The following is a 13,061-nucleotide window of genomic DNA, read 5'->3' as shown; positions in this document are numbered from 1 at the left end:
AGGAGAGGACCAGCTCCCGGAAGTGGTCCCTGTTTCCATATGCCACTGTGGTGCCTGCATGGCCACCCCTAATCAATGCTTTGATACTAAACATGCCAATGACACAACATGGCCCTAGAACCAGTGTTTTCTGAATCTTCCATAGGATTCCGCTGCATGGCTGCACATGGGAACAAAGCTGAACCACACTCAGGGTTACAAGTCTTTTCTATTCTGAATGTAAATGCTGAGTAAGCCCATAAAAGTGATGCGCGTTACAAGTCAAGCTAAACATGCACTGTGGTAACTCCTTCAGGGACTTACAATTCAAGAGTACTTCTGAGACAGGGGCATGGGATACTGGTTTATGAAGTCTTGCTGTACCATGAACTCCACCAGGTGACTGGGGCGGAGCTGGGCTGCGGAACTGCACGTCCCTCTCCTGGTGTGTTCCTAACCTGTGCATACCAGCTAACTGAGCGAGTCTCCACCTTCTGGAGAACAAGCTACAATCCTCTTTAGAGCCATAAAGTTTTGAGACCAGTAAAAGTGCTTCAAAAATTACAAGTGCCAAAAAAAAAAAAAAAAAAAAAAGAAGCTTCCAAAACATGGTTAAAAAAATGTGTTGTGTTACAGTTTTCTCGTGGAACTGAACGAATGTCTAACTTTACTTCAGAAAGAACCCCAACGTCAGACCAACCAAAACGATTCCACCCACATCTAACCCGCTGAGGCTGTGAGCTGAACTAGTCAGACAGGATAGGTGCTCATGCATCCCAGGCAGAAAGAGAACCTCGTGAACCCTCCACCTTTAGAGGGCGCCAGTGGGCACAGCCAGGGCAGCGTCCAGTGCAGGGAAGCCTCGCTACTCAGCCATGTCATGCTCTCGGTTCCGGGGGCGCAAACACCATTTGTTCACGAGGTAAATTTGTTAGAAGGACCGCTGACACACTCCGAGGACCTGACGAGGAATAGGTGTTAAAGAGGCAACATTCCTGAAGGTTGCGTTAGTCAATCCCAGTCACGCTGGCCCCATGGAACTGACTTTGGATTCTCTTACGTTGCTGCCAGTTTCTGTCTGGTGGGGACTCCCCGAAGGGAAAAGGGCGAAGGAGGCACAGCCAGCGTTTGTTAGTGAGCAAAAGGATAGATCATATGAAACAAAGTTTTAATTTTTATTTTACATATTTGTACATAAAACTTTCAAGGGACCATGTGGATCCGACAGAATGTTAATAGCACATCTAAGAATAAACCTCAGGTAGTCAACATTCACAAAATGTTGAAAACTGATTAACATATACATAGTATGGAGAGCTACGACTTCACTACGAGGCAGGCATGGATTTGGACTTGTATAGCACCGTCATTTACAGTTCCTCTTCAAAGCTACAGCGAAGGATGAAATAGTCACTGCTCCAACTCAAAGTCGCTAAACAAACAAAAACCAAGTTAAAACTACCCTCTGCTTATCTGCGGTTGTTGTTGGTTTAAGTACTGTACAGTTCCTGGAACAATATTTTATTAAAAGGCCTGATAGTACGTGACGAGAGTAAAAAAAAAAAATAAAATAAATTAAGAAGCGAAGGCCAGTCACGGGACAGTAAGCTTGGGCATTACCAATGACGAACACTGATGTTTGTTTCGGAGCCACCTTTAGCAACAGCATTTTTTTTTTTACGACCACAGAAGCAAAATAAATTGTAGCTTGTCCTCGGGCGGATGGCTCTCTTTCACTTCGCAGGCATTTTCTCAGCCATGTGCTTCTGCTGACTCTCAGCGTGTCTGCAAAAGCAACAATACAATCACTTAGCACTGAGCAGGAAGACCCAGACTACTGGTCAACCAACGCCCTCCACACCAGGAGTCGGGGCGAGACGCGTGCGAGACGGGAGACTTCCTTTAAGCTCAGTAGACTGTTCTGGCTTTTATGTTAGGTGGATTACGATTCCTTGATTTTGTGTACTGCAGGATTAATCTGAGGCTGACAGATGTCACTATGGTGAAGAAGCAAAGGGCTGTGTCTAAAAGATGTCTGGAGGTGAGAAGCTGGAAATGTGTGCAACAGTGACGAGTTAAAATGTGATTTCTACACTCCGGGCATTGCAGCCAGGGCTCTATAAGGCTATGGCCATTGTAGGGAGTATTCCTGTGAATGCAGCCAGGAAGCGAATGGCAAATGAAGAAAGCACAGAGGGAAAACAAACACCAAAGATGGGACTGTAGTTCAAAGGAGAGCGCTAGCCTAACCTGGAGGATGCCCCAGTAGGGCAGGAACCGGAAGAATTATCAAACAAGTCAAGATCAGGTTTCACGACTGAGTGGTGGAGGGCAGACTGAGCTGTTGTTTTAACACTCATAGATGGGGACATTAACTAAGGCTGACAGAACCCAGAGCGTTGTCCCTCTAATTTACTCTTATGAAAGCTTGCGTCAAATACGTGACACTCTGTGGGGATGAAGCTTCCCCACGTTAGCATAAGTTACCCACCCCCAGCTAATCCTAAAATATAAATACAACCAAAGATGGTCCAGGGAGGTGTGATGGAAAACCTGAACAATCCAGAAGCTGGCTGGTGGGGGCAGGAAGGGAGAAATGGCCACATTCTTGGCAACGCACTCAACAGCCACAACCCAAAGACCTGTAAGATCTGTAGGCGTCAAAAGCTAACGGTTTTTAAGGATGATTTTAGGAAATGACAAATCTTGTGAGAGGCTGAGGCTGTGGTTTCTGGCTGTCATCGAGGGTTGGGGACAAGATGTGTACCATCTGGATGTGGGGAGCTGGTGACGCCTAGCTTATGCCCTGGTTTCATGCAGAAAGTCTCCTATCCATGGTGCAGAGAAGACAAACCACAAGCAGTTTCAAGAATTGGGCATGTGACAGCAGCATCCTTGCCACATGCAGGGACTCTAGAACAAATGGCAATGTATATTTGGCAATCAAGGAACCCAGGGAAATGTTGTATTGTCCCCTCCCCAGGCCAAACAGACCACGGCCCTGCTGGTGGGTCTAAAGAGCTATGGGTCATTTTCATAGGTCAATCAGTGAGCATCACAAGCAAATTCAGTTAAAATGTTCTGATGCCCGTGATGGAAGCTTCACTGTAGCTAACTGAATGACAGCTCCCACAGTGTTTGTTTTAGTATCGCTCCCCAATAGTACACGCCATCAAGAGATTCCTGCAAAGAAAGAAAAAGTGGTGACGCACAGCGGTAGACTGTCCTGAAGCTGTTTGTATTTTAATGTTAATTCCACTTCCCCAAGAAGGGCCAGGTCATGGTCCAACTGAACCTTCCCAGTTTAATCGGTAAAATAAAGGAAAGCTAGTAACTGGGCGGGCGGTGGAGGTGAAGAGTGGGGAGGTCTGAGAGGTCAGAGGTTGGGAGGTCAGAGGACGGAGGGGGAAGGTCATGGCAACATGGAGCTTCCCAAGGACCAGCTAGACCCAGGTAATATTGATTGGTGTTAAAAAGCTATGAACATTAAGGATTTCACAGGTCTAATATCTCATATAGAAGGCAGTTTGTATCTTTGTCTATTTGATACAATCTTGTTGTGTAGAGGGTTTGTGGATTGAGAGTTGAAATATAAACCTGTATGAAAAGCTATCAGCTATAGAGTTGCATTTATGTGGTATTTTAGGGTACAGAAACACCCTGGGACAGAGGCAGAGAACAGGCAGTAGAAAACCGCCAAGGGAACGGAGTTGCGTGGACAAGTTGGGTCGTGATGGCAGCTCAGATCAGGTGTCAGAGGTGTGCGAGGCTCCGTATCAGGGTCTGGCCTGAGGAGTGAGACCTCAGGGCCGGTAAAGAGATAAACCAATATTTTATTTTTTAATATTTACTGCAACACACAGCTTTAGAAAATATTGAAAGCTATGTATTCTTTTGAGGCATACATAAGGATTTTATTAAAATTCCAAGGGGCAAAGGCTTTCCACAAACCTTTTCATTAATAATTTTTGCTTTAAAGTCCTTCCTAAGATGTCTATCATTAAAGCCCTGCAAATGACTCTCCCCCCCCCTCTATTGCTGAGGACCTACTATGTGTATGGCAGGGCCAGTGTTAGAATCTAAAACATAAGAATTCAAATGGTGTGGTCTCTGCTTTCAGGATAGAGAATTCATCATCACCTGGGGAGAAATAGTAGACCAATATGACGGTGTGATGAAGCTCCTCACAGAAACCAGGCTGTGGCCAGGACACGGGGAGATAAGCTGGTCTTGTCATCCTCACAGCTGGTGACACTCTGCACCCAGCACATGGCTAGTCGTGTGTGAAAAACATAGCAACATGGAATGGCCTTTTAGAATAAAGCCTTCTGAGGTCATAACTGTTGACCAGATTTATCTGGTGGTGTGGTGTGTCCTAGCGACCCAACATGAGGAGGAAATAACCACCAAAAAGTAAACCCTAGGGAGTAGGCTGAAAGAACATCTCTTAAGAGACATACAAGTGATTTTCAAATTACCTGAAAACTTTTAAAAAGCCAGATTCTTAGTCTAGTCCAAGAATAATCAAATCAAAATCTCTCCGGGTGGGACCTGGCAAATATTTATAATGCATAAATATCTCTTCATAAACATCTCTAGGTGCTTTAGTGAGGAGCCAAAATTGAAAAGGGTGGATTCGAACTGACATCCATAAAGGTGATCATGAAAGAGGTAGAGGAAACTGTGGACCTAGACTTCCCAGAGGGGTCTTTTTGGATACCACTGGGAATGGGAAAGCATCTCCTGGTTCCCCTTTGTTCCCCAGTTCCAGCATGAACAGAAGCATGGGTCTCTCCCTCCATGTGGAGGGCTTCAAGGGAGTGCCACACCTCTGCCTATTATAGGGCTGCTCCAATCGAAAAGCTTCCCCAAGCTTTTGACCTTATGGTCCTGCTTGCCCTGCCTCCCAAATCACCCCATCTACACCAGCAGGCCCACAGAGAAACTTATTTGAGGTCTAGCATCTTGAGAAGTGAATAGAAGCCTTTCAGTGTCCCTCTCAGCAAGGAATGCCAGCATCGTCACAGGAGCGGGGAAGGTTTTGGCTCCCACAGGAAGACAGGAGCTTATGAAAGACTGCAGACGTCTGTGAACTGTGGGGCCTGGCTGCATCTTTCCCTGCTGAGTCTATCATCTAGATTCTGTGACTCTTGAGTTCTTGAGTAACACAATTGGGTGCTTCAAGGTTGCTCCAACAAGTCTCCAGGTGACAACTGTACTGTTTGAGCGTTGCTATAATAATTCAGCTGCTGGTAAATATTCTCAACTCGGGAGGCATACTTCTTTCCTTTTTTAGATGAGGGATACAATAACTTAAAGCATACAAAACAAGGATCTGGGGAGAAAGCTCAGTGGTTAACACATGTGCCATACCAGTGTAAGGACTGGAGTCTGTAATTACAGGCCCAGAAGGCAGGGGAAGGAGATTCCCCAGAGCAAACAGCTTAGCCAGATGAGCCAAAAAGGTAGGACAGAAAACAAGCACAGCCCTTGTCATCAATTTAGGGCTTTCACATGCAAATGCACGTGTGTGTGTGTGTGTGTGTGTGTGTGTGTGTGTGTGTATGTGTGTATAGAATATGGATGGGTAAGGTGGGTGTGTGTATATTTACATAGATATACACATACATACTCACCATGGGTTTTACCATGAGAGAAGCTATGAAGAACTAGGAACCAGCGCCAGCCTGATTCATTACTCTGACCTGTAAGGCAGCTGGAGCCATGTCCAGCTTGACACTCAAATCACAGTTTCCCCATGACAAGAACAACCTGGTGGCACCGGGGGTGTGGAAAGATGCCAGGATCCCTCCCCTCCATGGCATGGCAGTAAAGAGCAAGAGCTGGCCCACTTAAGAGCTGGCAGCTCTTTGTGACAATCATGTAGCTGCTCCTGTGCTGGAAACAACCAAATGGAAGGGTCTTGGAGTAAAAGCTTTGCGGGGAGATGTCCTTCTAGGCTAGAAATGCCCTGATTTAGAGGGAAGTGTAAGAAGTGCTCATAGATTGACAGCTATCGCCATTTCTGGGCTGGGAGGTAGCTTGGCTAGTGAAGAGCTCGCTTTGCAAGTGTAAATACTGAGTGTCTTGCTACTTTTAATTGTCAGCTTAATAGAGTTTGGAGTTAATGGAGAAGAAAGCTTTGACAGAGAAATTGCCAAGATCAGAAGACTGGCTGATGATCCTATCAGTGGGAGATTATCTTCATTGTTAATTGATGCGGGACGGCCCAGCCCACTGTGGGTGGTACCATTCCCTAGGCAAGTGGTCCTGAACTGTGTGGAGAAGCTGGCTGAGTGTCAGTGTTGGTGAGCTGGACAGTGAATGAGCCAGCAAACAGCATTTCTTTATGGTTTCTACCTTAGAGTACCTAACTTGACTTCCATCAATGATGTGCTATAACCTGTAACAGGAAATAAACTCTTCCCTTAAGTTACTTTGATCACAGCAATTATTGTAGCAACAGAATTAGAACGTCACAGAAAGCTGGATACTGTAGCACACAGGACTGTACTGTGTACAGCTACTGTGATAGGGGAGACAGGGGAATCCATGGAAGCCCAAATAAAGACAAGATATCCTATGTCAAACAAAGAGGAAGACAAGGACGGACACTCAAGGTTGTCCTCTGACCTCCACATGCATGCCAGAGTATAAGCATACACTCATTTTCCCTCCTCTCTCCCCACCATCTTTCAAGCTCAGTCTACCCAAGGTTTCTTTTCTCCTTTGGAAGGGGAAGCCAGACTGACCTGGTCAAGTCTTCTATGTCCACCAGCATGGCGTCTTGCTCTGTGTGCAGCTCGTCTCGAATGAGGAGCAGCTGGACCAACTCTTCATTCAAACCTGTGGCAAAAAAAGCAATGTTAAAAATCAGATGAAGCCACACCCAAATCAGAACATAATGCATGTTCACAGACACGAGTACATATTAGCACTTAAAGATCATAGGAAAGAATCTTTTCTTTTTCAACGTTTCACATGTGTGTGATTTGCATGCATGTATACGTATGATTTTACATGTATGGGTGAGCAATTAAACATGCAAAGGTCCATGGTGGGAATGATCATCAATTGGTCTTCCACATGACATAAACCCACCTTGTAATCAAACCCACAGGTCACTCACACAGCTGGTCTTGCTAGCCAGCTCACGCTAGGGATCTGCTGTTTGTACCTTCTAAGGTAGGATTACAGGTAAGCCACCACGTCCACCCAGCATTTACACGGTTTTCTAGAAATCTGAATTCTAGTGGACTCGTATATTAGCTTCCTATATGTGCAGGTGAAAGCACCCATTGGAGCAACATGGCCTGTTTGTAAAATTAAAAAGATACTGAAGAAATGTCCTCTGCAATACTGGGAAGTTAGCTTTGTGGTGTGGCAAGATACGTAAGATCTGAAGAAAGGCATCTGGAAAACGGTGCAAGGAGAAGTCTCCCGAGCCCTTGCCTTACAGCCAGAGACTAAGGGCATGAAGACGGACATATTTCTAGCTCTCCTGATACTAGTGGGCTCAGTCAGCATGGCTCAGGAATGAGCAAGGAGCCTGCTCTCACATTTTACCTCAGAGAAGATAGGGCTCTAGCTGTTATATCCACAGAGAGCAGCTGAAAAGACCTGTGAGAAAAGAGACAGGAAGGAGCAGGCCTCCTGGACACGATTTTAGGGATTCTGACTTCAAGCGAGCCCTCCAAGCCTTCAGTTCAGAGTCTGAGACTCGAATGGGAACAAAAACATAATACACAAAAATACTTCGCATGCCTCTAAAAAGCACCAGAAAGTAATGGTAATCCTTAAAAGTCTAGAAGAAGCTGTTTCTGTGGTAAAATATTTCATGCTTCTCAGCCTTTGCATGAGTAACAATCCTGGTGATTAAAACAAAATTAAAGTCGTTTTGTGTTCCATGAGTCTAAGGTTTAAAACAAAACCCTCAAACCAAGTGGTGGTGTTATACACTTTTCACCCCAGCACTTGGGAGAAGGGTAAGGGGCAGCAGATGTCTGAGTTCCTGGCCAGCCTGGTCTACTGAGTAAGTTCCAAGATAGACAGGGCTACACCGAGAAACCATGTCTCGAAAACCAATCCAATCCAAACCAAACCAAACCAAACCAAAACTTTAAAAACCCAAAATGCTTTCTCTTGATTCTAAAACATCACCTAAAGCGCATTTCATTTATTTTCATTTGGATCTAGTGGGAAAAACGAAGATCCTTCTCAGTTGCTCCTGGGCGGCCTTCTCTACACGCTCACCAGTGTCTGCACATTACCTTCATGGCACAGGGGGTTGTTTTTCCACCTTCCCCAGCTCCACAGCAAACATTCTATGAGGGGAAATTTAAAACTAACCTAGCAGAGCAATCTTCTCAGTGACCCCCACAGATCCTCTTGGCCTCAGCCAGACCCAGCTCAGTCATCTCTCAAATCTACAGCCATCACACACACACACACACACACACACACACACACACACACACACCCTATCTCTTCTGCGGTTGTTGACAGGATCGGGCTCAGTCACCTCTCAAATCTACAGTCATCACACACACACACACACACACACACACACACACACACACACACACACACACCCTATCTCTTCTGCGGTTGTTGACAGGATCGGCTAACCCTGCTGCCTTGTGGGAACACCATCTTTCATGGGCCAACCAGTGCTTGTTCTCTGTGTGACACATGACCTCCAATGAGTGCCGTCCCCACCAGCTGCCTACCCTCTCTGGATTCGGCTGTTGAATCTCTTTATACCGAGAGGGGGAGAGCTTTGTGATCCTTCCATATTTTAAGTATACATTCACCAGCTTAAGAAAAAAAAAAGTCTCATTTGATGTGTGGTGGTGACGACAGTTAAAACAAATGTGTGCCCGCGTGAGGCGGGAGGGACGGCGGTATAAAGCTGGCAGCTAAGGAAGTTTGTTCCAGAAACAGACGCAAGTGAAATGCAGGGCCTGCGCTAGGAGCCAGCAATTTTAAAAGGACTGGTAACCATGGTGAGCCTCGAGCAGTTCTGAAAGCTTCTGACGTTTTACAGTTTAAAGAAAAAAAGAAAGGAAAAAACAATAGCAGGGCCCTGTGCTTGCCTAGATCTTGAAAACACACGGACAGCCCAGTGAAAGCAAGAAAGGAACCCCAGGTAGCCTGGCCCCTCCCTGCCGTGAGCCTCACAGCTCCTGCCCGGCTGACCCCCACTTACTCTCGATCTGGGAGTGGAGGTCATTGACGATCACCTGTAGCTGCCCGACAGTCATCCCTCTCAGGTCGGTGGGCTTTAAGTTTCTTTTCATCAAGCATTCGCTTATGTGGGGCATGTGTGGCAGCTGCAGACACAGGGGAGCGGAGGAGGGGTGAGCGGAGTGACAAGGACCCCGGGGAAGAGCCAGTCTGCTCTTACAGCAGACCCACCCTCACCCACCCCCTCCTCCCCAGGCTTCGAGTCTAAAAGCCTTCCCGGCCCCCGAGTGTCCCAAGGGTGGCCCGTATCTAACACCCACTTCGTACTACGACGCCCTCCGTATACCACATGATGCACTGTCTGCACCCCAGGCTTTCAGGTTGGTGTCTGACACTACTTATGGGGAACGTGAGGGACAGGAATAGCGGGGACAAAATGAGCAGTATCAGCTGCTGTTCACTACTTCATAGCACGCCACCGGCACTGCGCAATGCGCTCTGGATGCCTTCTTCACTGGGTCTTCCACAGTCACACTCCCACCCAGGGGCTGTGTCAGTGAAAACTGCCACACGAGCCCCTTGTCAGATCCCTGAAGCAGGCCAGCGGCAGAGCAAACTGTGGCTGCTGAGCTCAGGGCACTAACTCATTACATTACACTGTCTCCCCAGAGGTGGGTGAGAAGCTATAGCAATCTTTCGCTTGAGCTAGAGCAGGAACACGGGAGATCTGAATCATGGGCTGCAAGCGTTCACTTCTATGAAATGCTGCCCATGTGTTTCTCAGCGTAACAAGAGGAGGGGAAAAGAAACGGACTTCGTTCTTTCTCAACTGTGGGTGCTTCTGACCAACTGCCTTGGAGAAACCCAAGTTTGCATAACTCTGGGAAAGAACCCATCTTCAGCCCCCAAACGCTCGCTTCCGTGCCAGCCTCCGCTGCTTACAAGATCAGCGACGGGAGACTTTTTCCTGTTCTGTTTTTCCACTTCTACTTGCATTTTGGCCATTGGTTTGGCCATGGCCAGGGCCATTTTGGCTTCAGCTTGTAGCTTCTTTTGCCTTGTGAGGAAGTCCATGTCATCAAGGGATTCAGATTCCTCCTCAGTAGTGTCTCTATCGGAGTAGGAAGAACTCTGCTTGCTCTGTGAAGGAAAAAAGCAGCTTCAAGTTCTACTCCAGCTGCCACACAATGGGGGAGGGGCACTAGCAAAGGGGTCCCAGCAAGTCCACTACCCACGTGATCACAGTGAGCCCATCAGTCACAAGAAACCTAAGAAAGGGCTCATTTAGAATGAGTCTGTTTTGAGCACGAATAGTAGAGTGGTAAACGTTATAACAGGGCCATGTTTAATTATGGAACCCAGAGCCAGGGTCTGAGATAGTCTTCTGAGATCAGGCATCAAATGACATTTGCCCTACGCTCAGTGGTCAGCATACAGTTGCTAGTCACTAGAACAAAGGAGAAAGGCATCACAGAGGGAAAAGCATCCCAGTAGCAAGCGTTCATGATTATTCTCGACTTCTGGAACATGTGGGAAACGGCTGAGCCTCTAGTTCTAAGCCCCGTTAGGAAGGGTTCTTTCACACGTACATGTATTATTCGTAAGGGATAGATAAGGGATGTAGCTATTCCTTATCTATCCCTGGTCAGCTTTGAACTCACTGCGCAGCCTAGGCTGACCTCAAACTCTTGACCCTCCTGCCACAGACCCCCAAGTGCTGGGATTAAGAGCACACACCACCATACCCAGCTCCCTTTAAAAGAGTAAGTGGTATCTCTCATCGTCAACGACTTTAGTAAGCCTGATTTACTGTCACTGTGTCATGATTTTGAGGTCACTGTCAAATTCTTGAAACATGTAATCTCAGCCCCCTCTGGGACGGCTTCTGTGGAGTCCCAACAGAATAAAGGCTGACAGGAAAGGAGGCATGACCATGGATGGTGGCAATGGTTCAGCCAGTGGCCATGTGGACTCACCATGGGGGACAAGGGCGTGTCCAAGCTGGTTTCGGTCTTACTGTCGTCAGCATCGCTGTCCTTGTCACTGCCGCTGTCATTGACAAAGCATATCTGGAGATTCATCCCACTCTGTAGCCTGGCAGGGACAAGCGGGACAGTAACTCAGCGAGTTGTCACCTGGCTGGAGCTAATTTAACGGAGTTCACTAACAAAATACTCTTATGTGCTTTTCATATGGAGAGCTAAGTGGACCGAATCATTCTACATTTCCTTCTGTTGTGGTTGAAGCGAGATTTTGCTACGTAGCCTGGGTGGGCAATCCTTCTGCCTCAGGCTATTTTTTTTTTTTTTTTCTGCAAATACAAATCTTTTCTCCACATCAGTTTTTCATTTAACGTTAGATGTTATAGCACCTGGTAATAATGAACACATAGAAAAAGATGCTTTGTGTTTACAGTTTTGCCAATCAAGATGAGCAGACTTCAGCCGGTAGGTAACATTCTATGATGTCATTTGGGGTTCTGTTTTAGGACAACCCAAACAAGTTCACCAGAACCAATGTCCCAAGACTACAGCTCCTTCCCTTCCAGTAAGACAGGACCAAAGACAACCTTTATTTAAAGCAGTTGCCAACAGCCAAGGGAGGAAGCTCCCTTATGTCACTCACAGACAAAAGCCCCACAGGTTTGTTCATCCCAAGAGGCATAAGGAAAGCCGAGGGTGTTTGCAGTCCCCGCACGCATGTGTTTCACCAGACTGACCCCGACAACCAGCACCACGAGAAGACATCTCTAAGAGCTCATCATTCTGAAGCTCAAGAAAGGATGCTTCTGGCAGTGAAGTCAGAAAGGACAAGGACCGGCGATGAACGTGGCTGGACCGTGGACTTGGCTCTTGGTCCTAACTAGCTTTGGAAAGTGAACCACGTCTCAGTACTACTGAGTCACGATCAGCATCTCCAATATCCCAGGCTTGTTGGAAAGGACGTGTGTGTGTGTGTGTGTGTGTGTGTGTGTGTGTGTGTGTGTAGGTGTGTACGGGGCTGGGGGTGCCAGAAGGGGCCACAGGGAGCCAGCCTAAGCCTGCTTTGGGGAAGAAGACACTGGATTTTCTCTGGTGTTATTACTTTACATTTGTGTTTGGTTGTTTATCCTAATGATGGGGGAAACTTTGCATGCCCCGCTCCCTCATGCTCATGCCTGATGTAATTGCTCCCTGCAACCCCATTTGGCCTCACAGTGAGATTAAGATGGGCATGTACTGCCACCTATTGTTAAACTTTATAATTACACAAGCTCCAGCTTGGGTTTCCCTTCCATCAATAGGGAGAATGTCCAGCCTTCCTAACACAGATGAGGAAGCCAGAGAGCTGCAGGGAAGGAGGCGCCAGGCTCTGAGATGACAGGCTCATAGTGGGTTCCAAATCCTAAGCTTTGTTCAGAGCTTGGCATGGGGCAGGTGCTCCGTATATGTGAACTACCGTCCTTTCTCCACTTTCTGGGAGCTGGGCAAAGGCAGAGACTCTTAGCTGACGTTGGCCACACATTCACAGCCACCCCGACACAGTCGGCTGTCTGAAAGGTGGCCCCCCTACTAATAAGCAGGTAGCCCCTCAGTGGTGCTGGGACTTGACTCCCTCAAAATTCCTTCGTGGGTCTGTGGTATCTAGAATGTTCAGACTTCCCTTTGATCCAGACACATCAAATTTATCAAATTTGTGACATCCACAGTTTGTCTGAAAAGTGGAATCAAGCAATTTTAACAACCACATCAAGATGTGTGGTTTGGAAGGTGATAGCAAGGACAGTCTTGGGGACACATTTTAATCTCACCCGAGTCTAGCATTATGTAGCATTTTCTGGATATGAATAAATTCTCACAAAGAAGCATCTGGCCGCTGGAGATAAAGATTGTAAAAATATAAAGCAACCAGCAAGA

At 46.8% G+C, this 13,061-nt stretch overlaps 1 protein-coding gene across 2 annotated transcripts in view; it reads right to left on the bottom strand.

The window, feature by feature from the left end:
* Positions 1 to 1,133: 1,133 nt before the first annotated feature.
* The window catches only part of SCHIP1 (schwannomin interacting protein 1), a 125,651-nt gene continuing 113,723 nt past the window's right edge, over positions 1,134 to 13,061 (bottom strand). For both annotated transcript variants that reach the window (XM_080915874.1, XM_080915875.1), the window contains 5 exons: positions 11,142 to 11,259; positions 10,108 to 10,305; positions 9,188 to 9,311; positions 6,732 to 6,825; positions 1,134 to 1,764 (listed from right to left, as the gene is read on the bottom strand). In XM_080915874.1, the coding sequence (XP_080772000.1) occupies positions 1,713 to 1,764; positions 6,732 to 6,825; positions 9,188 to 9,311; positions 10,108 to 10,305; positions 11,142 to 11,259 (586 nt within the window). In that variant the 3' untranslated portion in view covers positions 1,134 to 1,712. The remainder of the gene's footprint in view (positions 1,765 to 6,731; positions 6,826 to 9,187; positions 9,312 to 10,107; positions 10,306 to 11,141; positions 11,260 to 13,061) is intronic.

This window comes from Micromys minutus, assembly GCF_963924665.1.
Source record: "Micromys minutus genome assembly, chromosome: 4".
Lineage (NCBI taxonomy): Eukaryota > Metazoa > Chordata > Mammalia > Rodentia > Muridae > Micromys > Micromys minutus.
This window is presented reverse-complemented; position numbering and strand designations above follow the sequence as displayed.